Here is a 27,759-nt window from a genome sequence, read left to right as displayed (position 1 = left end):
ATACATTGGAAATTCAAGTTGTAGTGCAAGGACAAGCAGACGTCCTAATTCCTCAGCGGCATGCGGAACTCTGACTGAACGGTGGAGCACGGATGGATGCAAGACCAAACCGTGCCGGCTCCAAGGGGTTCGAAGCCTGAAGCTTTGACAGAGAAGGGTTGTGAGGGGAACAGCAGGAGGTTGTTAGCACCATGGCCCAACCATGTGGAAACCTTCCAGACTTGGGAGCATCCTTATTTGGCTCGGAAAGGAAAAAATTTGCCTGAATTCTACTTCCTCCGTTCCTAAATATAAGTCTTTGGAGAGATTCCACTATGAACCACATACGAAGCAAAATGAATGAATCTACACTTCAAAATGCATCTATATACATTCATATGTGGTCCATAGTAAAATCTCTACAAAGACTTATATTTAGAAACGGAGGGAGTAGACTTGAGGGGCCTCAGACAGACTCAAACCAAGGGTGGTCGTCATAACCAGACTCAAAATGATGATGGTTGTCATGACCAGACCGGTAAGCTGCACTCTAGACCGTCCGATCAGACGACCAAGACTCTGAAGGAAAGCTGCACTCTAGACTCTCAACCATCAGGCAGCCAAGACTGACAGAATTTACCGTTCGCACCAATTCTTCGATCTGCAACGCTCATGGGAGATCCAATTGCAACCGTTACTTTGGACAATTGCCGAAGCATGTGTTGTGTGTGTGCGTGTGCACGTTTTCACACGGTTGGCTGCTCTACCTCTAATAGTACAGCATCAAATTAAGTTGAAATATAAGTACGTGCAAAGCATAATGCAGGACAGCAACAGTTGACATGTGCAGAGCAAACATCAGGAAAAGCAGCAGTTCCTAAAGATTGAGCATCCATCATCAACAGGGGACAACAAGGGGAGTTACTTGCGCCACTCACACTCGATGCCCATGCCATATTCCCAAAATGGATCAAACGCGAGAGCCGCACAACCTACCTTAAGCTGCGGGATACCGCACAACCTACCTTAAGCTGCGGAATAATTCACCGATGCCATTGCATATGAAACAGTGCAGACTAGCTACTGAGTACTGACACCAAAGATTCTTCAACTAACAGTCCAACTCTACTCGCCTAGCTTCCCAATCAACGCTTGTGACGGAATTTGACCTTCAACAAGAACTGCATCTTCACCTGCCAAAGGAGAAGAAGGTTTCATGCAAGATGAGCAGCAAATTCCTGTAACTGCGGTAGCATAACAGCAAGTAGGTTCAACAAACCTGGGCTGTGTCGTAGACTATATACTCATTGTACAGAAGCTCAGATGCCCTGATAGATGCTGGCACTGGCTTGCCACAAGGCACGACGACATCATCCCTCCATTTCACAAACTCTGACTCTAGCGGCACAGTTTTTCCTAAGCCCTTGGTCGAATGCTTTCCTCTTGGAGGTTTGTCCATTGGCTGCACAATAAGTACCAAGTACAGATGTTAAGGGAGTGTTCGGAGTCCCTCCGCTCCCAGACTCAGCTCCGCGGAGCCGGCGGAGTTGTAGACTAAAATATTGGAGTTGAAAATTAGGTGCTCCGCAACTCCTCTAATTCCGGTGGATATCCGAACAGAGCCTAAATCAGAATAAACATGCAAAAAACTGAAAGCTTTTATGTTGAGCAGTAAAGACAATAGTGCCATGCATTGGGGAACAATGTGCTATCTCATTGAGTTTCTTTCTTTTTGCTGAAATTTTGATAAGCAATGAACATCCTAACAAAAACATATTCAGAAAGTTTGATTACAAGAATCTAGAAAAATAGCTGACACAGAATCAAATCACACATGGTTACTTCTGGTGCAAGGACAAAAGTTAGCATGAGCAATTAAATTTTCCCTTTGAATACCAAGATATTTTGTAACTCACCGTGGCTTTTTTCAGTTCATGCATGTCTCCTAGAGCAACCTCAGAAAGAAGCATCAAGCCAGTCGGATTTTTTCTATCCACATAACAATACTGTGCACTCTTGCTTACTAAATCTGCGAAGTACAGGCCTTTGCCAAACTTTCAACAAGTGAAAGAAACATGTTATTAAATTCAACATATAGTTTAGCAGAGTTACAGCATATAAAATGTATAAAGTGAATAAAGAGCAAACCATATAGCCTGTCACAGGAGCCTCAGGAGGTGCTATCCTTAGTCCTTGACTAAGAATTCCAATAAAATTTGTCAGCCTTGAACCTACAAAAATTGAGTTTACGGCCATGAGATGGCAGGAAAGAAAAAAATAATTCTGGAAAGACAAGCAAAGAAATTAAACACCTGTAACCTAACATAATGCAATCATACAAGTGCTCAAAATGATAAGGTAAAGCATCTAGAATCATTGATTGCCTGGAAACTATTTGTTAATCAATTTAGTAACACGGATCAACTTCCGCTCCAACCCAAATTTAGCCATTCAACTCTAATAGCAGAAAAGCAGCGTGCGCAGAAGCTTCCAACTTAAATACCTTCGAAATATTGCCACAAACTATATGCTTTGTGTAGTTCAAAATAATTACTTACCATGCCATAATAGCATCTTGTTATGGAGATTATTTTTATATCTTGAGTACTTATTGCCTTCCCCATCTCGATCAAGCACATAAACTTCCTCTAATTCCAATGACCAGTCCTTCAAAGTAAAATAAAGCACATGTCAGCATGTATATATACAGAAGACAAGAGAAAGTAGTCTTCTGTATTCTACCTACACAGAAACAAAGTATTATTTATACACAAGAAATTGCATACCTTGTGAGTAGGAGCATGTGTGTTGAGGAGATATTTCTCAACCAGCTTGTAATCTTCACTATCATGAGCTAGCGGGGTGATGTCACAATGAAGTTTTTTGTACTTATCATCAAGAGATTCATCATTGTCACCATCAAAACCAACTAGTTTAGAAGCAATTTCAATATCCTGAAGAGCTTCAAGCATTTTCACCTGTGTAAAAGTAGCTACAAATCAGCTAGGTATAACATAACTCAGGTCATATAATCAAGAAAAACAGGTACATGAGAAGAAACTGAATCAAGATAATCAAATGACAAGAAACATGTGAAGAATAAAAAAAAATGTCTGTATTGCATTATAACATCTCATGAATCCTTGCAAAATGTGAGGCGTTGAGAATTTGCACCTTGATCAGTTTTGTTTTCACCTATAGGAGTTTGTTTCATTTGTGGCTCTGTTAGAATAGGATTTAACAAGAACATGTTTTTCTTCTTTTGATTTCATCTAAGCGTTAAGGCAAATGTCTCATTCTCCAGCTGTAGCAATGAACCCTAGTTGCACATCACTATAATAGGATAATTCTTTGCAGATTTGAACATTCGTACATCCACCACATATGAAGAAGTTGGCACGAATTAGGAAGTGCGAATAGGGATAGGATACTTTTGCCAACTGACAGGAATACAATGCAAGGCAACAGGCACATACTTTCATTGTCAAGTCATCCTTATCACGTATAATATGTGGATGAACAGAAGGAATAAGAGTGAAGAAACGATTGCTTGCAGCAACAATCAAGCTCTCTCTAAGAGCCAGTTCTTGATTGCCAGTGTCATCCAGTAGATTCTGTATCTCAGTTAATGCTTCAAATCCTGCACGCAATGCAGCTAAGAATCTTCGAACCATAATAACATTATATGATAACAAAAATAAATGGCTTCCTCATGATCAAGATAGACCTTTCTGGATATTTTCCTTGCTTAATTTCCCAAGGGGCATTTCTGCCATATTGATTTCAAATTCCATCATAGCAGCCCTGGAACAGAATAACGTGAATAATGACTTCAATAATAAGAAGACATGGATGGAAGCAATTCCCTGAACAAGAAAGTTGAGGCACACCTATATGTTTCAACATTGAAAAGCATCATCATGAGTTCCAGCACCTGAGGTGCAAGTGAACTTTTCATTTTGCTCATGTCTTTCCGTTTTGGTGCTTCCCTTACTCCGTAATCCTACAATAATGTATATCACATCATCAGTTCGAATCCACAAAAAGGAGAAATAGAACTATGTGAACAAACTTTTTTTTCCAACAACATACAATGTCAAGTGGATAAAATCTCCCAGGTTGCTTCTGAAAATTTGTTTTTTGTTCCCATGCTTCCCAGGGGTTTCCAGTCTTTTCCAGAAATAATCTTTTAAATTCACGTATTGCGTCAGTTTTTGACATCTCCTCCAGTTTCTTTCCACCAATCTTTTCACTGCCAACTCGTCCCCACTTTCGAAATACATAGCATTCACTCCCATCATCCTCTTCGATGATCTGAAGTATATAGTAGCTTCAGAAACAAAAAAGCAATTTGTAAGAGATGAAGTAAGGCAAGCAATAACCTATATAACGAAGCAACAGCAGAATTAGTTATTTTCCCAATGTATAGTGTTTATGTTCCTGGAGATCAATCTCCGACAGGAACAGGAACCATAATCAACGTAAACTTGCGCATATGTTTTTTGATTCTGGAAACTATTGATATACACAATTACAATCATGTACTTAATTTAGTAGACTCGAATGGGGAATTTCTACATGGATAGAGCAGCCAAATGTCCCTTTTTCTTACAGTTGTATTAGAAAAATAAAAACAAAGATGGGGCAAGTTGATCAAGTAACCCCTCCACTGAAAGACCATGTAAGGCCCAATCTTTTGTGTGTGTGTGTTGAGGGGGGGGGGGGGGGGGGGGGCGATCTTGTTTTTCATTGGCGGTCGCCACGCCACATCCCCTCAGACCGGTCTTTCTGCACGCCGCTGGGAGACAAGAGCCATCCACCTCCCACATTCATCCTCATGTCCATCTCACCAGCAAGGTAACTAGCATATGATGTATTTGATGTTGTAAAGACCATCGTGTGAGGACTGAGGAGTTAACTTGAGGAGATCAACATCATTCGTCAATGAGAAGGACTGAAGGAGGAAACATGCAGTACTCTCATCTTCTCTCCTCTAAAACATAAATTATACATGGCATGTTCTTTTCACTATATACCTAAATAAGTATCCCGATAAGCCTATGTTTGATAAATACTATTTTCCGGTGTCCCTGTATCCATATGTGTACTGTGCTACATAGTCTGTATATTTCCCTTTGAGCCTAATACAAATCACACCGGCAGCCGCCATCCCTCAGCATGATCAACTGGAGACGTGACGCTGACATCAACGCCGACTGTGATGGCAAAAGCAATGCGACGACATTTATGATGGTGATCAATAAAAGTTCCATGGTGACAATGTTAACAAGAACTGAGCTCATACGAGGAAGATGACCGAGGTGGTAGCACCCAACCCTCCTGCCATTCTGCTATGGTTTCTTTGTTTAGCTGGTTATTACCCTACCCTTTGGCGATGGTAAGCCAGCTTACCGTATCCCAGTGCCGTGCAAACTGTACAAGCGGGCCGTACAGGCCTTGGTGTATATGGGACTTGGAAGCCGATGTGAAGGACCACTAATCTAGAGGGTGTATATTACAGGTGGAAGATAAGGAAACCTTGCATAGGAGGTGGTCACAAGTTCTAATTGTATCCGATCCAAACTCCCTACGCGTGTACGACGGAGGCTATATAAAGGAGAAGGAAGATTACCGCCATCCAGGAGCTATATAAAGGTGCCGAGGACCCCAGAAAGGGACCAAGCAATCTAGATCCATACAAACCCTAGTGATTATGGCGCCTATTGCCCAGATTGATTATCGTAGCTCGGCGAGTTGCCTACCAACTCGGGAGATCTCCCTTTTGTAACCAATATTGTGCACTTTTTTCCATATAATACTACTAACTGAGGCAGGAGAAGGGATATAACCCACACAAGGGGCCCTGGGGTAAATCATGTCAAAATCGACCTGGTGACCTGAGGTGATGTTCCCTTGACTACAAATCACATGCAACTGCCGTACCATTGTGAGGCATTGACGAAATTATCCTCAACCCTTTGGCCTGATTTTGAGCCTGTTCAGGCTAGTTAGTCGGTCATTCTAAAATGCCCCTGTATATAAACCTTGTGTGGATGAGAAGAAATTCTGGAGTACAAAGTATTAAACCATCCTCTAAGTTTTAGATAAACTCAAATTGAATTCGAGGAACCACATCAAAAACAAAATGTGAATAGTAACTCAGATTTATTACCCATTATAGATTAACCACCTCCAATTCCTATAGCCTGGATACATACACAAATAAGATAGTTGCTTCACGGTTATTGTATATTTCTCCTAACCACTAAAGTTCAGGTGGAATTCATTAAAATTGAAGGATACTGCAGTCGAAAGAGGATATTTGGAATGGAAAGCTTGCAGGGGGTAAATGAGAGAAAAAAACTTGTTGCGGGATTTATTAGAAGTCTAAAAGTGCCCTAACCAGTAGGCACTATTCGCAATCACCCTAACTCAAAATGTATGTCACGAATTTGCAACAAAATATTATGAGCAAACCCTCAAAAAAATATTATGAGCAAAAACCTTGCCTGTTAACACCTTGTGTCATGTCAGAAATGTTTAAGGTTGTATTGTAAATGCTTTTGCCATTTTCCAGAATATGGCCCGTATCTTGCAGACCGGAGGCCTCATGAACAGCACTTCGGCCCTTAACTTTAACAGTGACCGTGCTACCTTTTGATGACTCCTCCAAGGTAGTCGCTACTTTGTATAAATCAAATGGAAGCACCCTGTTTTTTCTAATGCATTCTCCAAGGTAATCTTCTCTGACGATTGGTATCTTCTGCCTCCTGCAAACAAATTCATATATATAACATGATATTCCAACCTCAGCATTAGAGCAAAAAGAACATGCCAAATTATGATTGAAAAACAATGGATAGGGTAAAATGTGAGACCTAGCTTTCCTGACTTCAGCACTCTCGTTATCAAGCCCGCCACATGAAACTACACAATTAATATCTGCAATGCAGGTAAACATAAGCATAGTGCAATAACATCGTACTTTGAGGTTCGCATATTTTATGTCTACAAAATACAGCATTGTACCCTCCGTGATGAACCAATCTGTACTCAGCTCGTATTATGCACTACCAGATATTGAAAATAAACTGAAGATTAAATGGTAGTCGAACCCAGACCATGGGCTCATGCTGAGGGACGCATATTTTATTTCTCTGCACAATGCGGCATTGCACTCTGTGATAAACTAATCTGTGCATGCTAGGGACTGAATATGAACTATCAATTAAGTGGTAGTCAAACCAAGGCCTCACTACAGAAGTGTCTTTATTATGGTGTGACATGAGGGTGTGCTACAGTGAAGATGGTGAAAATATAAGAATCTCAAAACATGAAGTGATGTTGGATAGTTGGATCTAAGGGTGGTATAGCCAACGAGGCACCAATCCATATTGACATAAGAATAGCCATAAGATAGCCTCTTCCCTTTATCCCTACTCCATAAAACAATTACCTCAGTTATCCATATATGTTGCACAAGGAAATCTAGGTTCCAATGTTATACAAATCCAATTGTAAAAGAAGTTCATATATGCAAAGAAAAACCTTTGGTAACCCTGGGACTGAAGTGGGCACCAGCAAGTTTAAGCTTCTGCTTCCACTCATCCTACAAGAGTTCAGCTCGTTAATTAAATATAAAACTTGTAAAGAGCATTTGAAACAAGCAATAAATTACCTAATTACAACAAATAAAAAAAAGAGAAAAAAAACTGGGTGTCACATGCAACTAGATATACGACCTATAGTATCCATCTGATATGAAATAAAGGAGACAGATCACATGAGGCAATCCGACCCTAGAATCTGACAAGAAATGATTTTACATGAATTCAACACCTTGCTCCTTTTGCTCATGTTACATTCTAAGACCAGTGTTGCAGAAAAGTGATTTGGAGGAAGTATAGAGCTAGATTGATACACTGCAGAAAGCGATTCAAAGGGACTGATGCTTGAAGTTGCAGCAAATCCAAGGAAGAACAAAGCAGGCATCAATTTATTCCTTCTCTTTATTATACATTGGAGGAAAAGGCTCATAGATTCAAAGCCTTGCCTTTTTTCTCTTGCAGCAAATCCAAGGAAGAACAAAGCAGGCATCAATTTATTCCTTCCCTTTATTATACATTGGAGGAAAAGGCTCATAGATTCAAAGCCTTGCCTTTTTTCTCTTTGAACCGATGCAGGATTAGACATGGTCTAACAAGCTAACTCTCCATATTCCGACGAATATCGAATATAATGTAAATTGGAGAAATTGTTGAGAAACATAAAGAAACAATTGACACACAGCTCTCTGTGTCTTTCAAGACATTAGTGCATTCAAGCGAACTAACAGCTCAAAAACTATCAGAAAACTACTTCAAAATACCAGAGGTCAGTTGAGTACTGAGTACTCCCTCCAATCCAAAATGTAAGCCTTTTAGGACACTGACACGTTTTTCAATGATACATTGAAGATCAATTTCTGTGCAGATTTGTGCCTCAAATAAAAAAAATCATGAACTATAAAAGTATATTTCATGATAAATCTAGTAAAACTAATCTGATGTTTTGGATGCTAGTAGTTCTTCTCCTCTAGATAGTAAAATCTAGAAATGTTTGATCGGTAAAAATGCTTAAAGGACTTACATTTTGGATCAGAGGTAGTACTTTCCACGTTTTCAGTTTTTTCATAGACAAACCATGCAGTGTATGAATAAACTGATTCTCTGGTACAATATAGTAAGGCTCTGTTACTTATGCCCATTTAATCTTTTGGCTAACCAGCCTCTGCCTATTTTGGAGGCTACTTTTCCACAAAAGATTATAAATTAGGCACAGCATACATAGCATATTCAGTGACAACAAAATGAGCCTAAGTATCCCTTGACACAAATTTACTGAAGCAATCATGATGCATACTACTTCAGCAAGGATGCATACTTGCATAGATGCAACTCAACAAAGACTAGAGATTCACGCAATTAATTTTGCACCTACTTTAAACTAATAGACATTTTACGTAGGATGTAACCAAACGGCAAGCAAAACAGAAAAATAACCTAAAAATATAGCGTACAAAAAAATTAATGAAGATTACTTACAGTATCTTTAGATTGTCCTACTATACAAACTCTCAATTTATCCAATGCTTCACCGACGAGAGACTGCTGAGGTGATTGACCTACAGACTTCTGAGGTGACATTGGGGGAAGAACTCGCTCTGGTTTCTTAACCTTTTGAGACTTGAACCACTGCAAGACAAACATGTTTATTAGTTATTTTCTGTTAGTGAGTGGTGCCTACTGTTAACTCGATCACAAGAGTTTCTAGTTTGTTTTTTTCTGAGAAAACAGAAGGCGGGCTTGGGAACTAAATGAGCCTGGGACATGGTTGGGCGGGAGGGTCCAACCATTGGGTGCCCTTAGAAGTTCTAACCATGGAGCACAATGTTCCCAATAATGCATAATCTCCCCTCCAAAAATAATATCTAGCTCTGGGAAGCACTTAATTATTTACCTAAATATATGGTTCTTTTGGTCCTTGGATGAATCCCACATTAGCTACAAGACGCTGCTCTCTAACACGAAAAGTAAATACTTGAGCTTGAGAAGCTCCAAGATGCCCTACCTTTGTAAGATAATCATTCTTTATTTCATCGGGAATTTTCCATTTTTTCTTCATGCGTACAGGTTCTGTTGTCATGTAGGTACATTTGGACCACTCTGAAACATGGCCATTGCACTGATAGTGACCACCATAATAGTATAGGCAGCTATTACAGACTGGGCAAGTGCCCAGCGCTCCAAACAGCATCCCATCAGCACTGCAAGAGAACAAAAATGTTACAAAAAATAGAACCATGAGACATTATAAAGAGTGAAGCATCTGAATATTGTGAAGTACGACAGAAAGAGCAATGCCACAGGCTGGCAGGTCGGTGTAGTCAAAATTCAACAATATTTCAGCAGGATACCAGGCCTTGTTTCAGAGCTCTTCAGCTCCACTAAAAGCTACTTCCTCCATTCCAAATTAATTGAAGTTCTAGCTTTGTCCCAAGTCTAACTTCTTTAAGTTTGATCAGGTCTACAGAGAAATATATCAACATCTACAACATCAAATTAGCTTTAATAAATTCGTCATAAAATATATTTTCATACTACATATATTTGATGTTGTAGGTATACGCACATTTTTCTATAAACTTGGTCAAATATGGAGAAGTCTGACTTAAAACTTAATGTGGCTTTTGAGGTCAATTAAACCCCATAATTATTGAACTTAGTTTTGTTGATCAATTAGAATTGCTTTATAGAACGTATAATATTGGTTCAATAGTTGTAATACTTAGCATTAGACAAGTAATGGATGTCCCCATCTATAACACACAATCAACAGTTAGCCACATGATTGTGCTGGTTTGGCTATATAATCATGTTGGGTGTATGTTGCATTTCACTCAAAAATAGTTGCTATAGTTAAATGTATCCAATTCCCCCTCAAGTTTGACCATCAATTTGACCAATGTAACGTGGGTTGTGTGCCACAAAAATTACAGCATTCAATTTGTATTCGAAAAAGTTTCCAACTGTATAAGTTTTATGACAAATGACTCTTATTTTACTGGTCAAAGTTAAATCACAAAATACGTAGACGCATGTAAATAGGAACGGAGTACAAATTTGAGTGGAAACTAAAATCATTAGTACTCCAGGCAGGGAATCTAAAGAGATGGTTTGTCAAGCATTAAGATAGCCATGATCCAAAATATTAAGGTAGCCAGCCAGGAGCAGACAGAGCTTATTAGCACATAAAAAACAACTAAAGCAAGTGAGGTTCGACTCTTCTGCTTTGGTAAATACCCTATGACCCAACCAGTAGAATAATAATAGAACGCCATCTTGCTTCCTACCAAATTTGGTTTAAGTGTTTTTCTTCCCTATTCTTAAGAAGAAATGTTATTCCCCTTTACCTCTAAATAGTATTTGACCATAAGTTCCTTCAAAATAGTACCTAATATCTTGAAAACAAGCCCCATCAGATTCCTGGTACCAACAGGTCAGCACCAGGATTTGGGATCCAGAAAACAAGCACAAAAATCATCACTAGCAAAAAGATCCGCTTGTACAAGTTTCCACTTCCTCTACAAGCACTAAGTGTCATATAGTTATAATTCTAACTTATTCTAACAACACAAAGAACCGCCTGTATGGCATAGGCATGAACCTAACCCCTTGCCCAAGTTATGGCCAGAGGCAAGTGCCCTATCCCAGTCTCTGGACCTTACCGAGTTTAGCACATGACAACAAGTAAAATAATTTGCGATTAGATGAAAATCCATCAAGAAAAGAAAAATAGCAAAAAAATATTACCATCGTTCCAATAGATCCCGCTCTGGTCCAGATGGATCTTGCTCATTAACTTCAAGCATATCCCTCAGCTCAGCAGTTGAAACATGCTTTTTGAGTTCATCCTTTAACTTCCAAAGTGTGTCACTCTGCTCTTTAAGCTTTTGGTGCAGATCAGCAGAACTAGAATTTGGCTCACATGGTACAACAAGTTTTCCTTTGCTTCGTACAGCACCTTCAGATGTACTTCCATCTAAGTTCGGAGCTTTGGAGTTACGCACATCAATGTCACCAATCTTGCGCTTGGAGCCCTTCGAAGTTGTTTCTTCTTGATGACCATTACAAATACAACAAGTCAGATTATCAAGTTATGTTAAAAAAAAGGAACAAGAAACTATGATCTCCATGCTTACGTTTGCTGGCAGCACCTTTCTTAACAACATCAATAATAGCTGCTCTATCATCGTGCGACAAGGTCTCCCAACCTGGGAATTTCTCAACACTTGCAGTTGGGGACATTTCCAAGAAACAACTAACATGATACCAACCTTGACCGTCAAGTTTAGATGAAACACGAACCTAATCAACATAGCAAACTGTTACAGACACAATTTAAGAGTCAAGACAAATAACATAATTTCACAGCATAACTTACCCTACCACTGGTATTAAATGTTAGTATCTCTTTATACTTGGTGAGCTAAATGAAAGATTACAAATCAAACATGAACTTCTAAACCATAGAATCTTTTGATCTGGACTCCAGAAATCAAAGAAATGCATATCGTTCATCAACCAATCTAGCACAAAATCAGGAATTCCATGTATGAAAAAGAATATAAATCAACACAATCATTTGCTTTACCAATTCCTACTTTTCAGAACTTATTTTGCAGGTGACCTAGCATGCTAGTAGCAGAGAATTTTTACATAACAAGATACCATGTTGCTGCCTTTACAGGATATTACAGTCATTCCAGATTCCAACACAGCAGAATAATAAAAGCCTGGGCATTATCTGCAACCTGATCTGCAGTTTGACTTGGTCATAGATAGGGTGCAGAAAACAATGTGCCATGTTCTTTTTTCGACAGAGAAACAATGTGTCATGTTCATGTGTTTCAAAGCCATATATAGAACAGTTCTAATCTCTGATTCAAAAAATCAAGAACAAGTTTAGGTTTGGGAGACTACGACATATCCCCCAATAGGTGTCAGGTGATTAGAATTAGAACTAGAAATATGGCAGTACTATAATTATGTGACGGTTGTATGCAGTTGCATTAAGATTTATTCAAGATTGTGAAACTCATGTCTCTATATACAGTCACTAGTAAGTGAGAAATAAGAACAACACATTAAGATTATTGACCATGAGGAGGATTCTGTTTAGGACCATAAACATTTTATACACAAGCACTAGTAAGTATAAATTCCTGGGTTCACGCAAGACTAATAAAGTTATATTCACAACAAAAAGAAATGTGCAAAACAATTGGTCAACAAATACGTACAGTGCCTTTTGCAATCTTTACACTGCACCGTCTACAGGAAGAACGGGCAGATTGAGCAACCTCAATAGCACATTTGTCAGGAATAGCAGCTGTGGAACTTGCAGTTGCAGTTGCAGTTGAAGTAGTCGAGGAATTTGCAGCATAGTTTCTTATCTTCTCTTGGTCATCCCACCTAAGTGCATCAATTCCTTCAACATCATCAACACTGGTCAGAAGTTAAGAGTAGAGTTAAATTTTCCATGGTTTATACTCAGATACAAGAGTCGAATAAACTAACAGGCAGAATACTGAAGCCTAAAATCCAGTTGATGAGTCAGAGACATAGCTACATACGATTTTATCTGGTTTTTCTTGTTGAGGATGCATTTGGCATGGTTCCACATCTGGAAAAGAGAAAACATGGAAATATAAATTATAAATAGATGTGTAAATTAGCAAAACTGCATTGGTGATATAAGTTGGCACAAGGCATCATATTTTCCTCTGCCTCTTGAAAAACCGACCAATCACCCAACGAAATGCTAGACATAAAATTCCAGAAAAACAGAGTCTATCAGAACATCACTGAGACATAGATACTGTACCCATCCATAACCCTCTGAATAATATGGAAAACATAATGCTAAGCAAGCTATCCGTGTTAGAAAAATGATCAGATAATGTGACTTTCAGAACCAGGAAATAACCAAGAGTCGCCTTAATTTCCCTATGTAATATAGTGTTCTCCCAGTGAAAAAATTAGAGTGTCCACATGGCCCAAACCAAAGCAAACAGTTATAGAATCACAACAGTTAAGAACCCACCAGTACTATGAAAACCAGTAACAAATAGATGAGAACTGCGGTTGCCTGACAGTTAACAAATGCTAATAGGAATCGTATACAAGTGAAATGGCTTATAAGCTATGTTTATCGCACTTGTATCATAAAATGGTTCAAAGTCCAAACAAGCACAGAATCATATCCAGACATATCTCACAAAAATATGATGGCCAAACTATTATCTAACCTGGCACTGGATTTTACTACTTTAGAAACATGGGAAACGGCACCATGTTGATGTTGTACCAAATTATTATGCAGTTCAGATAGACTTCTTCGCTTTAAATTAACAATTAAACAGTTAATGGTTACCTCACGACACATGAAACTAGAGCAGCCTACCGCTGGTGATGCAGAAAGGCATATAACATAAACAAAAACACATCAAGTTAACCAGAGATGTAAGATTCAAAGCCTGCATTTTACATGTCAGACAAATAGTTGTTTCAGGAGTTCTTTCCAGCAATGGTATGAGCAAAAAAGGATATTACAAATCGACAGATAACGCAGCGGTGGACACCCAGTGCTGAAATCGAAGCATACGGAATTGCATTTCGAGCCCTGCATTGCGAAGGGGGTGTTTCAATCATCACAGGCTCCGCATTGCGAAGGGGTTGGTCAGTCAGTCAGACCAGACTCACCAAACCACTACCAAGAACGAGTCAGGTTCAGAAATCAGACCAAAACCGAACCCGTCAGATCGACTCAGTGCATGCCGCACGCGAAGCCGCCATCGGATTGGATTCATCTAATCCGAATCCAATCGGGAGCCCCCGACCCACCGGAAAAGAAAAACAAGAACGCTAAACCGCCCCAAAACCCTACCCCCGCGGAGCCGTGAGGGGTCGGTCAAAGATAGATCCGCCCGCGGGGCGATGAGGGGTTCATGGCGGGGAGGGGCGGGGTGGAGGAAGGGGAGGGGGGAGGAGGGAGATGGCGTTACGCACGGGCATGAAGCCGTCGAACTGGGTGGCCTGGACCATCTTGCCGAGGCGGAGCGCGTCCTTGGCAATGGGGGACTTGCAGGACTTGCACGAGGACCGCCCGGACTTGGCGTACTCCGCCTTCCAGGCCTTGGGCGGCGCCGCCGCCATCTCCGCCGGCTGGCTGCTGCCGCCTCTCCTCTCCCCTCCCCTTTCCGCCCGCCGCTTCTTGGGTTTGGCTCCCCCGTCACCAGCAGGTGTGGCCGTCTGGGTGGAGGAAAAAGGGTGTTCGCTGTTTAAGGCCGGAGAATGCCCACTCTCTCCCCTGGCGATTACGTTACGTATTTTAGGAGCTTGATGGAACATCTTTTCCTTTGCCATTTTGATCATTTCTTTGACTCTGGTAAACTAGCACATGTTTGAGTGACAATTATATCCCCTCCATTTTAGTGAATAACGCGTGCGCACATCTAAAAATTTAACTTTGACCATAAATTAGAACAATGTTTTCTTTTACTCCATGAATTGTACCACTAAAACTTCTTTTGAGTACGGATTCGATGATGTAATTTTTATCACATATACCCATGTTTGTTTAGTCTAATTTATGGTCAATATTTAATCGAATGGGTGAAGTATATAGAATATAACACCGATTGGTTTTCCCCTCTATTCTCATATTTGGGCCCACCTTCAAATTTCTTTGGATTATGCCCTCTCCCAGTATGCTCTAGATTGAACCCTTGTTGTATTGCCCCTCATCGTTACAAAACATGGTTCGTCGCTGCTCTTGACGCTGTCGCATTGCGCATCCATGTCCAGGTCACTAACGAGTACTCTCGGTCTCCTTCCTACTGGTACCCTAATCATAGTGTTGAACCATCGCGGCATTGCGACACAATGAGCCGGAGTGTGCTGCCTTGAAACATTGACTCATCTCGGCGCAAGAGCGAGGGGTGGAGGAGTACACTATGGGTGACTACAGCGGTGACAAGGCCGATACGGCACCGTGTTTGATGTCCAAATTGTTCTCCCCTACAATCCTACTTTGACGTTGCCATAACATAATCGTTTCTGCAACTAAGGTCGTAAGACTGGAACAACGCATTAGATTTCGTGGATTCCTGTTATCTCATTTATTGTCTTCGGTCCTTGTAGATACCAACACACGCCACCTGGAGGTCACGGACTCGCTAATCAATATGTCTCGCATGTGTAGGCTTCGAATCATTTTGCCTGAGAGCCCTTACATTGGACAACACGCATTGTGTTCATAACAGATAAACAACTTACTGAACAATCATAGAACTATTACAACAAATGACGATATATAGAATAGGCACAAATGAATCTCACCAATCCTCTACATCTCCCACGTCTAGGTGGATTACTCACGCATGAGAGGAGGATAGCCAAAAACCGTATAGAACAAAGGGAAATCATCTAAATAGTAACACAAAAATTCGCAATAAGATAGGTGATTAAACGAGTCACGATCTCAAGATGGATATGAAAAAGAGTTACAAACCCTAATTTTGGGAATCCTCTTCCTGTGGTGATGATCGCAATGCATGAAAATGGGATGGGGAGAAAGAGACTGGACGGATCTTTGGGAGTTCTTCTTCTCCTGATCTCTTCTCTCTTTCTATTTATGGATGTGGTGGCGGTGGCTCCTCTTTGTATTCGGTGTTGTTCCCTTCATAGAAGTTGCTTGTACAGGCAAGGTGGTGGCGACATCATGGTACGAGCAGGTGCGCTCGTGCCATGCGTCATCTTGCGCTTTGATGCCTCTAATGAACTTTCGCCCAAAAGGAAAATTGCTCCATATGACTTCATTTGATGGGATATTGATTGGTTTCCTTTCAAAAATGTATATTCCTACACATCAATGAAAAAGGCAAGTTTTCTTCTTTCTCAAAGGATTAGCGTTAGAAACACACGAGAATTATCGAAAACTTTCAAAAAGCACATCAAAACCCTCTTATAAGAGTGACAAAATATCGAATCATCACTACCACCCCGGTCCACCTGTTGCCGATGCAGCACGATGCAGAGGGCTAACTCCTCATCGTCGTCCACCTTTGCCTCGTGGACGAGGGCCTCCCAGTCGGTGGGGTCGCCATCGCTGTCAGACCCAATGTCGCCGCTGCCGGTGCATGACATTGGGAGAGGAGGGGGACGAGAGGGGAGGGGAATCGACGGGGAGCACACGGAGAGTGAGAGAGTGAGGTAGGGTTTGGTACGGGTGGAAGTTTTTAGTATGGATTGGTTGTGGTTGGTGCGGGCCAGCATGGGCTAGGATGATTGCGGTCTTATCCGGTCCACCCCATATCCGCCTCATATATGAGCTAGATACGAGGAGCACCGGGCAGCCCAGATGTATAGGGGGCGTTTGAGGAGGCCAGCTGGGTCGGAAAAAACTAATCGCACACTGACCGGGTTGTCTGCCCAGTCAAAATGGGAAGTTCGGTTGTAGATGCGGTTAGGAGGTTTGCTCTTAACAGTAGCACATCCCGCCTACCCATATGCCAGAATTGTCCGCCCCAGCACAGACAGGTGGTCTTCAACGCTATTTTTCATCCTTTTACACATTTTTTTTTGTTTTCTGCTTTTTTACATCCTCTATATTTCAAAATATTCTAAATATATATTATAAAAATAAATTTGCATACAAATTTGAAAAATATTAATCACGCATTCAAAAAAAATTAAAACATTTATAGAAATATGTTTGTAATGTATACAAAATTGTACAATGTGTATTAAAAAGTAGACATCAAAATATATATATGAAAATGTGTTAATCATGTATTTGGAAAAGGTTACTTGTGTAAAAATGTTCCGCGTGTACACAAAAAATGTACGGAAAAAAGCAGACATAAAAACTATTTGTTTAACAAATATTAAACATGTGCGTGAAAATGTTAAAGAAATATACAAAAAATGTTCCTGATGTATGGAAAGAATGTATAATGTGTGTGGAATAAAATACATAAAAAATATGTTTTTTCAAAAATATTAATCATGTATTTGGAAGGCTAAACATGTATATAGAAAATATTCCTGGTGTATACGTAAATTGTAGAATGTGTATGAAACATGACATCAAAATATATGTTTGAAAAAATATTAATCATGTATTAAAACAATTTTACACAAAAAATGTTATGCAATGTAAAAAAATGTTTGCATAGGTTTAAAAATGACATGGCATTATAAAGAAATACTCACTTGTTCTAAAAAAAATGCCCATGATTTTTCTTGCATGTCTATTGAATGTTTTAAAAAATGCATAGTTAAAAGAAATGTTTAATGATTTATAAATGTTCATTTTGTTTTTTTGAAAGGTTGACCATGTATTAAAAAAAGTGTTCAAAACCATATGAAAAGAAAATTGTACATTGTATATTTGAAAAAAATGTATCAAAATTATGTTTCATTTGTACACTGGGAATGTATATTTGTGTACTAAAAAACTTAGACACGTGTTAATTAAAAGGCTACAAAAGAAACAAGTAAGAAAACTGAAGCAAAAAAAGCACTCGTGAAAACCAAGAAATTAACATAAAAACTGATGATAAAACAAAGCAAATAAGAAACCAAAGAAAATCGTGAAATAAAGAAGAAACCCGGTGAAAAGACAAAGAAAACAGAAAACCAGAGAAATGGGTGAAGAAACAACGTAAACCAAAGAGAACAAAAAAAGACATCTAAAAACTAATAGGACAATAATCAGGCCGTCCCGCCGGTCAAAATAAGGAGTCCGGTTGTAGATGCTCATAGGAGGTTTGCTCTTGATAGCAGCATGTCTCGCCTCAGGCAGCCACCAAAATGGGTCGGCCCAGCGCGGATAGCATGTCTTCAGCGCTATTATTTTTCATCCTTTTTCACATTTTTGCTTTATTTTTTACTTTTACTAATATTTTGAAATATTAATATATATATATATATATATAATAAATAACACTTCACATACAGACTTGAAAATATTAATTGAGTATTTGAAAAATATTAAAGTTTATTGAAAATTGTATAATGTGTATGAAAACTAAACATCAAAACATATATATGAAAATTATTCCCCGTGTATACAAACAAATATATGGGAAAAATTCAACTTGTACCAAAATAATGATTCATCTGTACACCAAAAATGTATATTGTGTACTGGTAAAAAAGTAGACATGTATCAAAGAAAAACCTACAAAAGAAAGAAGAAAGAAACCAAAGGTAAAAAATACTAGTGAAAACCAAGAAAGAAAAGAATACAATGAAAATAACAATAAAAACCGAGAAACAAACGAAAAACAATGAAAAAACAAGAAAACAGATAAATTGAGTGAAGAAACAAAGAAAACCATAGAGAACAATAAATAAATAAATAAATAAAAGACATTTGAAAATCACTGCCGTGTCATCCGCTATGTCAAAATAGGAAGTCTGGTTGTAGATGCTCTTAGGAGGTTTGCTCTTGACAGTACCACGCCTCGCCTCAGGCATGCGCTAGAATGGGCCGGCCTAGTGCGGCCAGCAGGTCTTCTACATTCCCTTTTTCATATATTTTTGTAATTAATGTTTTTATTTTTTTCTTATATTTCAAAGTATTCTAAATATATCTATTATAGAAATCACTTTGCGAACAAATTTGAAAAATATTAATTGTGTATGTGAAAAGTAAAACAAATGAAACCTGAGAAATAAATGAAAACCCGGTGCAAAAACAAAGAAAACAGAAAACCCGAGAAAACGAGTGAAGAAACAAAGAAAACCAAAAAGAACAAGGAAGACAAAACCAGGGAAAAAGACTACAAAAATGAGCCAACGACCAAACGAAACCACCAGTGTCTTGGTCAAAACTTAGCGAACGAAAAAAAAAATGCGTTGGACCATTGATCACACGAGAAAATCCAACAGGCGATATGGACACTATAATCGCTATAAGCAAGATATATCTTTGCGCTCTTGTTGGGTATGGAGCAGTCTTCTCTGAACCGTGCCGTGCTTAGTCTTGAAAAAAACCTAGCATCGACAGTTTAGAACTATTAAAAAGGACTCAACTACCAATCTTACGTCAGTTTTTTTACCATGGCAAATCGAATGTTTTTATTGGCATTTTATGTTCGCCGAGATGACAAGTTGATTTGATAATCATGTCAAACCAACCTCACATTGTTTTTTGCCATGAAATTAGCATGCTTCCTAACTAAATTTGTCATCCTCGTGTCAAGATAAATTGCCCTAATTTTTTTTGAGTTGACATGCTTAGCCTTTGGGCATCTCTAGCAGATGCCGGAAAAATTGAAACTGGAAAATGCATTCCCATTACCCCAAAAACGATTTTATGGTATCGTGAAGGTTCGTGCGAAACAGATCCCGTAAAACTATACCGTAAATCTTTTTTTTCTTCATCTTTCCCAACAAGCCGAGCGCCACTGGACGAAGCGCTATGGCTCCCATCGCCGCCCCCGCTCGTCTCGGGCCCTCGCACGGCCCTCCTAACACTGGGCTCCCTCGCCTCGACTTGCCTCCTCCCGTGTAGGTGCTCCCATGTGGGAGCTTTGCCACGGAGGTGCTTTAATAGGGCTGCGAGCACGACCACTCCCGTCCCACTTGGGCCCTCGCCTGGCCCTCCTAACGCTGGCCTCCTCCGCCTTGACTCGCCTCCTCCCATGTAGGTGCTTCCATGTGGGAGCTTGGCCATGGAGGTGCTTTAATTTCATGGGGTTGCGAGCACGGCCACCCCCTGCCCGGCTTGGGCCCTCGCAAGTACACAAAAAATGTATGAAAAAAGCAAACATAAAACTACTCCCTCCGTTCAATAATATAAGAGCGTTTTTGACACTATCGTAGGGAGTATATCTTTAAAAAATATTAAACATGTACGTAAAAAAATGTTAAACAAATATACAAAAAATGTTCTGATGTATGGAAAGAATGTTTAATGTGCATGAAAATAAGGCATAAAAATGATTTTTCAAAAACGTTAATCATGTATTTGGAAGGTTAAACATGTATATAAAAAATATTCCTGGTGTATACGTGAACTGTAGAATGTGTATGAAACATGACATCAAAATATATGTTTGAAAAAATGTTAATCATGTAGTATTAAAAACTGTACACAAAAAATGTCTAGACAATGTAAAATAAATGTTTGCGCAGGTTTAAAAAGTGACGTGGCATTATAAAGAATTATTCACATGTTTTAAAAAGATTCCCATGATTTTTCTTGCATGTCTATAGAATGTTTAAAACAATGCATAGTTAAAAGAAATGTTTATTGATTTATAAATGTTCATTTTGTATTTTTAGAAAGGTTGATCATGTATTCAGAAAAATGTTCAAAACCATATTAAAAGAAAAGCGTACATCGTCTATTTGAAAAAAAACATGTATCAAATTTTTGTTTCATTTGTACACTAGGAATGTGTATTGCGCACTGAAAAACATAGACATGTATTGAAAAAGCGTACAAAAGAAACAAGTAGTAAAACTGAAATAAAAAAGTAGTGGTGAAAACCAAGAAATTAACATAAAAACTGATGAAAAAACAAAACAAATAAGAAACCAAAGAAAATCGTGAAATAAAGAAGAAACCCGGTGAAAAAACAAAACAAAACAGAAAACCAGATAAATGGGTGAAGAAACAACATAAACCAAAGAGAACAGAAAAAGACATTTAAAAGCTAATCGGACAATAATCATTAATCAGGCCAGCCCGCCAGTCAAAATAGGGAGTCCGGGTGTAGATGCTTATAGGAGGTTTGCTCTCGATGAAAAACAAGAAAGAAATGAAGAATACCAATGAAAAACAAAACAAACAAAAAACCGAGAAATAAACAAAAAATGATGAAAAAGAAGAGAAAAGAAAACAAGAAAAATTGAGTGAAGAAACAAAGAAAACCAAATAGAACAAAAAATAAATAAATAAGAGACAATTGAAAACTACTATCATTCCGTCTGCCCAGTCAAAATAGTAAGTCCGGCAGCAGATGCTCTTAGGAGGTTTGCTCTTGACAGTACCACGCCTCGCCTCTTGCATGGGCTGGCCCAATGCAGACAGCGGGTCTTCTACGTTCCTTTTTTCATCCTTTTTCATATTTTGTAATTATTACTGTTTTTATTATATTTCAAAAAGTATTCTGGATTTATCTATTATAGAAATCGCTTTGCAAAAAAAAATTGAAAAATAATAATTGTGCGTGTAAAAAGTTAAGAAAATGAAACCTAGTGAAACCCGAGAAATAAATGAAAACCCGGTGCAAAAACAAAGAAAATAGGAAACTCGAGAAAACGAGTGAAGAAACAAAGAAAACTAAAAAGAACGAAAATGAGCCAAAAGAGTGCAACGATGGAACAAAACCACAAGTGTCTCAGTCGAAACCCAGCGAACGAAAAAAATGGGTTGGGCCATTAATTACACAAGGAAATCCTTCAGGCGAGACAGACACTATACTCGCTATGAGCAAGATATAGTCTTTGCACTCTTGTTGTGCATGGAGCAAGTCTTCTCCGACCCGTGTCATGCTTAGTCTTAAAAAAGAAACTAGCATCCATAGTTTAGGCCTATTAAAACGGACTCAACTACAAATCTTACGTTAGATTTTTTACCATGGCGAATCGAATATTTTTATTGTCAATTTATGTTTGCCGAGAATGACAAGTTTATTTGATAATCATGGCAAATCCACCTTACTTTTTTTTGCCAGGAAATTAGCATGCTTGCTAGCTAAATTTGTCATCTTTGTGCTAACATAAATTGCCCTAAAAATGTTTGAGTTGACGTGCTTAACCAAGAAATCAGTCAGTATCGAACCTCCTCGCCAGGAATCGAGTCTCCTCTTCATGAAATCGAGCTCGGGAGTCGCCGGCACGAGGCGCTGACTCATTCCTCAGAAAACCGACTCCAAAACTGCAATACGGGGTATGTAGGTGATAATATCCGGGGACCTGCGGGTTATCTCGTTTTACAGGATCTATTCGATTGGTGTTCTTCTTCAATCAAAACCGTAAATTTTTCGATTGGTGTCTCTTTATCAATCAAAACCGTAATTTTTTTGGTCTGATTGTTTAGGATCTGCTAGAGATGCTCTTAAACCGGAGAAGAAAAAACATAGATGGTTTGGTGCAGAGAAGCGGCGGGAAGTACGATACGATACCATACGAACGCCTCCCTGCTTCCCCTGCTCTCCCTCCACCGGAAGCTAGCTAGGGTTTGCTCCCCCGCCGTCTGCAGCAGGTGCGTCTCTCTCCTTCTCATCCGTCTGCTTTACATCCCCGACGTGCCCTCTCCGGCCACGCGGTGCCCGCGCTGTGGCTCCCGCTTGCCGCCGCTGGATGTTTGGGTCGAGAGGAGCGGCCGGCGCCTGCAGCCTGCTCATTTCGCCTCCAAAGTTGGGCCAGTGGGTCGATTCCGGCGGCCGTTTTGGCCAGTGCTCTGGCGAAATGGCCGAATGAATCTGACCGGGGAAGGGGGGAGCTGAAATGTATTTGCGTCGTCAACTCGCCATGATTCCTGTAGGTGATAGGCGTGTTTCATACGAAATGGTTCATTCTTAGGGCACTGTTTTGTGTACACAGATTAGGCAGGCCAGTCTTATTTATTAACGGTTTCTCCCCCCAAAAAAAGGAAGAGTCACTAGCCTTGCTTATAATTAGTGGTTTCTGTAACAGTCACTAGTCCTACTTATTTAATGGTTTTCTAAAAAATCAAAGCTTGGCGATTGTTTTTTCAGTTAACATTGCTGTATCTTCTATGATGATATTGACTTAACTTCTGTTGGACAGCTTTAATTGGAATTTAAGTATTTAGTTTTCTAAAATAAGCAAACATACACTTGCTTTCAGGTTTTTGTGATGGCTCCTGCTATTGAAGCAGCGGAGAAGGTCAAGGTGGCAAGCACACCCATTAAGCCTCCTGTTCTTAATGAAAGAATACTGTCATCCATGACCCGGAGACCTGGTTCAGCGCATTCATGGCATGATCTTGAGATAGGTATTGACATTTGATCTTCACAAAACATCGGTTTCATTGTTTCCGTCTTCTGAAAACTTATGTTTTGGACTTCTTTGTGCAGGCCCTGATGCACCAACTATCTTCAACTGTGTAAGGCCGCCCTAATATATTCCTGTTGATTTTCCTTTCCTTCTAATTTCGTTTTATAATTATCTAACAGAAATTGTTGTATATTTATGCTACAAGTCCATATCAATAGCATAGCCCTTTTCCTTCCCTTAACTTGAAAAGCAAGGGTTCCACCTCATAAAATAGTATATCATCTTTTAAGCCACCTATGTCATTTCAAGCTTTTCAATTTTGTTTAATTAGTTATTGTCCTAAATGCTCATGAGTTCTGAACCACAAACTAAAAAATGGATGCTATTTTATGCCAGGTCACTGAGATACCTAGGGGCAGCAAGGTTAAATATGAACTTGACAAGAAAACTGGACTGATAATGGTAAAGCATTGCTATTCATTTTCCCTCCTATTTTGAATCTCTCTTGCCCAATCGTTCTTATGGTTTTCGTTGGCTATATGCATGTGTGCAGGTGGACCGTGTGCTTTATTCATCAGTGGTGTACCCTCACAACCATGGATTCATTCCCCGCACACTGTGTGATGACAGTGATCCGATGGATGTGCTAGTTATTATGCAGGTATATCTTACTACTTCCCTTTCGTGAACACTGGACAGAAGGTCGTTGTGCTTCCCACTTTATAATCTGTTAGTTGGTTGTAGAACATTAGCAATCTGCATTTGCAAATCTTTGTATTTGTCACTTCTACACTTGTTTGGGTCAGTGTTTAAAATGTTCATTTTTGTTGATACAGGAGCCTGTTGTGCCGGGCTGTTTCCTTCGCGCAAAGGCCATTGGCCTCATGCCTATGATTGACCAGGTTTGTTTTCATAATTTCATCTCTTAACCATGCAGTCCAAAGAAGACAGAGATGCTGATCACTATTTATTTGAACAGGGAGAAGCAGATGATAAGATCATTGCAGTGTGTGCTGATGACCCTGAATACAAGCATTTCAATGATATCAAGGAGCTCCCACCTCATCGGTTGGCTGAAATCAGACGCTTCTTTGAGGACTGTATCCTTGTCGATCCACTTATATTCAGATATGACTAGCAAGTATTCCACCCAAAAAAAGTCTGCTTATCTTGGTTTTACTTGTCAAAAGTCCCCTAGGCTTGAACATGCAGAATATTTCTAGGAAAAAATACTGGTCCTCGCCTCTTTGATGCACTACTCGTACACAGCTATGTACATTTGTGCTTGTAGTTTGTTGATAGCTAAAGCATGGATCTTATATCATGCATAAATGGTCAAGGCAATGCAAGTTTGATTATATATGCCAATTCTTCGATCAAATGATTTCTTTAACCTGGACATCCAGACAAGAAGAATGAGAACAAGGAGGTTGCTGTGAACGACTTTCTGCCTGCGACTGCTGCTTATGAGGCCATTCAGCATTCCATGTGAGTGTTTATTTCTTGAATCCTCAGCATGGCTGTGTCCTCAATGATCTTGGTACTGAGCTGACGCCGGTCTTCTTTGGTGTTCTGTTCATAGGGATCTGTATGCTACTTACGTCGTGGAGGGCCTGCGGAGGTAGGCTGCTGCCTGGAGGCTCGGCTCGACGCGCTGCTCCTTGTCGTCGGACCGGGGCGATGTTGATGAAAACCGGAGAATGAGACACTTCACCTTACGAACTAAGTACTGTTATTTTGTTGGTGTTGGCATATGTACCACTGGTTTTATGACCTTGAATGTAGTAGTTAGCACAAGAAAGAGTGGCGAAATATTCTTTTGTGGCCTTGGTGCCCCTGTGTTGTTGTTACCTTGATGTTGTTGATTCTCTTGACGATTCAAGTCAGGCATAAGAAATTCATTGTCAATTTCTCATGGTCAGAAAATCAAGTATGTCATGGCTGCTGATTCCTTCACACCATAAAAACAGAAATGGTTCTTGATGGCAAAATTTCAACCAGAATGACATAAATTTCAGCTACAGAAAATAGATTGGCATATCTAGTACTCCATTAATTATAAATCAACACACATAATGGTCATTCAGTTGCAAAACAAGAACCATGTCTCTCCCGTACTTATAAATCAACAAACACAATGGCCATTTAGACATACTGTTGCCTTGCAAAATACTAAACCCTCCATCCCAAAAAGCTTGTCTTACAGTTGTCTAGATTCGGATGTGTCTAACACTAGAACGTGTCTACATTCATCCATATCTAAGCAAATGTAACACAAACTTTTTGGGACAGTTGGAGTACTAACTACTGCAGATTTGTTGGTGTGACTCGAGCATGCACCAGCAAACAATCTTGAAATGTTATTTTGTAGCCTCTTGCGCCTTCAAGTCAGGCATAAGAACAAAAATCTGTACACAACCATCTAATTTGTATTTGTCACGTTTCAGATTCTATTTGTAACTTGCAACAATGCAGAGAGGAACACTGTTCCTAGATACAAATTTTCAGTGATAAAATAAAACAGATAAAATAGAACAGATAAAATAGAACAGAAATTCAGTGACATTTTAACAAACACTGCATTAGAGACCAGATTGATTCAGAAGAACAGAGGAAGCAAGATGCTTCCTCTTCGTTCACGGTTACATGGCGGGGCAAAGCAAAAGTACAAGCTTGAGCACTCTCTGGAACACACCACAGCTAACTTAATTAACACAGACACTAGGCACACGAGGGCTGCCGGAGCACCACCGGCACGGTCGCACACTACTAGGATCTAGGCCTTGGTGGCCTTCTTGGGGGACTTGGTGGCCTTCTTGGGCGACTTGGCGGCGGTGCCGGCCTTCTCAGCCTTCTCGGCGGCCTTCTTGGGGAGCAGCACCGGGTTGATGTTGGGGATCACGCCGCCGTGGGCGATGGTGACGCCGGACAGCAGCCTCCCGAGCTCCTGGTCGTTGCGGATGGCCAGCAGCAGGTGCCTCGGCACGATGCGGGTCTTCTTGTTGTCCTTGGCGGCGTTCCCGGCCAGCTCCAGCACCTGCAAAACAAGATCGGCGGCTTGGTTCAGACCGGGGAGAGAGGCAGGAGTAGGGCGTCGACGAGGAGTATAACGGTGGCGTGGTGTGCGTACCTCGGCTGCGAGGTACTCGAGGACGGCGGCGAGGTAGACGGGGGCGCCGGAGCCGACGCGCTGGGCGTAGCGGCCCTTCTTGAGGTAGCGCCCGATGCGGCCGACGGGGAACTGGAGCCCGGCCTTGATGGACTTGGTCACCGACTTCTTCCTCGGCCCGCCGAACTTCTTCGCCGCCACCTTCTTCGCCTTGCTGCCGTCCATCTTGCTTCCTTGCTTGGGCTCCGGCGGGAGGGGCTGAGAGTGGGTGGAAGCTGAGCTGTGCTGCTGAGGTGGTTTGAAAATGGAGGCCCTGCGGCTGGGATTATATACCCGCGGGGGTCGGGGGGCGATCCGCGTGATGCGGGGCGCGGGCCGTTGGATGGAGGCGGCGTGGACGGTGGATGTTCGCCTGGGGGGCGTGATCCGTGGGAGGGGGCCGCGGGCCAATCAGAGCAGCGGAACGGCACAGCCTCGGCTCTCCGCTCTCTCGTGACCATGAGCGAGCAAATTCAGTTTGTTTTTTTACGTTCAAGCAAATTTAGATATTTGAGGCGCGTGTCTGCATATAATTTTCTTTGTGTAAAGTCAAAGTATTTTTATTTTTGATCAAACGTAGAGAAAAAAAGTATCGATATTAACAATACCAAATATTGTCAATATTGCTAAATTCATTATGAAATGTGGTTTGATACATTCTCCGTTCCAAAATATAGTGCTTCCTCTATTTCCGTGCTTCAACTTTGACCATAAATTTAACCAACGAGACCGACTGCGGCGGGAGCAAAAATTATACCAGTGAATTCGTATTCAAAAGAAGTTTTTAACTATATGATTTTTTCTCCCGCCCACCGCAGTCGGTCTCGTTGGTTGAATTTGTGGTCAAAGTTGGACATCGGGAAGCGCGGGGGCACTATATTTCAGAATGGAGGGAGTAGTATATATATTTGGTGTTGTAGATGTTGATGTTTTTTTAATATAAATTTGATCAAACTTTATAAGATTTAACTTGACACAACTCTAATACGCGGAGTAAAAATGACCAAAGCAAATACATCAGTCCACACACTTGGAGGTGTGTTTGGTTGC

General features: G+C 40.2%; 3 protein-coding genes across 4 annotated transcripts; 1 reads left to right on the top strand and 2 right to left on the bottom strand.

Annotated features, from left to right (window-relative positions):
• Positions 1–837: 837 nt before the first annotated feature.
• On the bottom strand, positions 838–14,889 carry LOC123187381 (poly [ADP-ribose] polymerase 1). 2 transcript variants are annotated; one of them, XM_044599240.1, is made up of 20 exons: positions 14,589–14,889; positions 13,154–13,203; positions 12,821–13,025; positions 11,720–11,885; positions 11,331–11,631; positions 9,589–9,784; positions 9,063–9,212; positions 7,528–7,588; positions 6,858–6,921; positions 6,489–6,749; positions 4,072–4,309; positions 3,870–3,982; positions 3,707–3,783; positions 3,456–3,619; positions 2,766–2,957; positions 2,538–2,646; positions 2,128–2,210; positions 1,896–2,033; positions 1,259–1,441; positions 838–1,172 (listed from the first exon to the last, which is right to left on the bottom strand). In XM_044599240.1, the coding sequence occupies exons 1-20, from the start codon at positions 14,733–14,735 to the stop codon at positions 1,125–1,127; spliced, it is 2,946 nt and encodes a 981-aa protein (XP_044455175.1). In that variant the 5' UTR covers positions 14,736–14,889; the 3' UTR covers positions 838–1,124. The 2 variants fall into 2 exon arrangements, with proteins under 2 accessions (XP_044455175.1, XP_044455170.1); XM_044599235.1 differs by having other exon boundaries at positions 11,331–11,634; positions 14,589–14,888.
• An 8,526-nt stretch (positions 14,890–23,415) lies between these two features.
• Positions 23,416–25,469, top strand: LOC123187362 (soluble inorganic pyrophosphatase 4-like). The gene is made up of 8 exons (XM_044599217.1): positions 23,416–23,559; positions 23,642–23,670; positions 23,958–24,023; positions 24,115–24,222; positions 24,398–24,463; positions 24,541–24,661; positions 24,968–25,049; positions 25,144–25,469. Exons 1-8 carry the CDS (start codon positions 23,421–23,423, stop codon positions 25,184–25,186), a joined length of 654 nt encoding a protein of 217 aa, XP_044455152.1. The 5' UTR covers positions 23,416–23,420; the 3' UTR covers positions 25,187–25,469.
• A 652-nt stretch (positions 25,470–26,121) lies between these two features.
• Positions 26,122–26,971, bottom strand: LOC123187371 (histone H2A.2.1-like). The gene is made up of 2 exons (XM_044599223.1): positions 26,692–26,971; positions 26,122–26,598 (listed from the first exon to the last, which is right to left on the bottom strand). Exons 1-2 carry the CDS (start codon positions 26,893–26,895, stop codon positions 26,338–26,340), a joined length of 465 nt encoding a protein of 154 aa, XP_044455158.1. The 5' UTR covers positions 26,896–26,971; the 3' UTR covers positions 26,122–26,337.
• Between the last annotated feature and the right edge of the window lie 788 nt (positions 26,972–27,759).

This window comes from Triticum aestivum, chromosome 1A, assembly GCF_018294505.1.
Source record: "Triticum aestivum cultivar Chinese Spring chromosome 1A, IWGSC CS RefSeq v2.1, whole genome shotgun sequence".
Classification (NCBI taxonomy): Eukaryota; Viridiplantae; Streptophyta; class Magnoliopsida; order Poales; family Poaceae; genus Triticum; species Triticum aestivum.
This window is presented reverse-complemented; position numbering and strand designations above follow the sequence as displayed.

Excerpts from the sequence above, each read along its gene's own strand:
- LOC123187371 (XM_044599223.1), bottom strand. The coding sequence starts at position 26,895 with ATGGACGGCAGCAAGGCGAAGAAGGTGGCGGCGAAGAAGTTCGGCGGG. Across the intron at positions 26,599-26,691 it reads TCGAGTACCTCGCAGCCGAG|GTGCTGGAGCTGGCCGGGAA; the intron begins GTACGCACACCA and ends CTTGTTTTGCAG.
- LOC123187362 (XM_044599217.1), top strand. The coding sequence starts at position 23,421 with ATGGCTCCTGCTATTGAAGCAGCGGAGAAGGTCAAGGTGGCAAGCACA. Across the intron at positions 24,464-24,540 it reads TCATGCCTATGATTGACCAG|GGAGAAGCAGATGATAAGAT; the intron begins GTTTGTTTTCAT and ends TTATTTGAACAG. Across the intron at positions 24,662-24,967 it reads CAGACGCTTCTTTGAGGACT|ACAAGAAGAATGAGAACAAG; the intron begins GTATCCTTGTCG and ends CTGGACATCCAG.
- LOC123187381 (XM_044599235.1), bottom strand. The coding sequence starts at position 14,735 with ATGGCGGCGGCGCCGCCCAAGGCCTGGAAGGCGGAGTACGCCAAGTCC. Across the intron at positions 13,026-13,153 it reads AAGAAAAACCAGATAAAATC|TGTTGATGATGTTGAAGGAA; the intron begins GTATGTAGCTAT and ends ACTTCTGACCAG. Across the intron at positions 1,173-1,258 it reads TAGTCTACGACACAGCCCAG|GTGAAGATGCAGTTCTTGTT; the intron begins GTTTGTTGAACC and ends CTCCTTTGGCAG.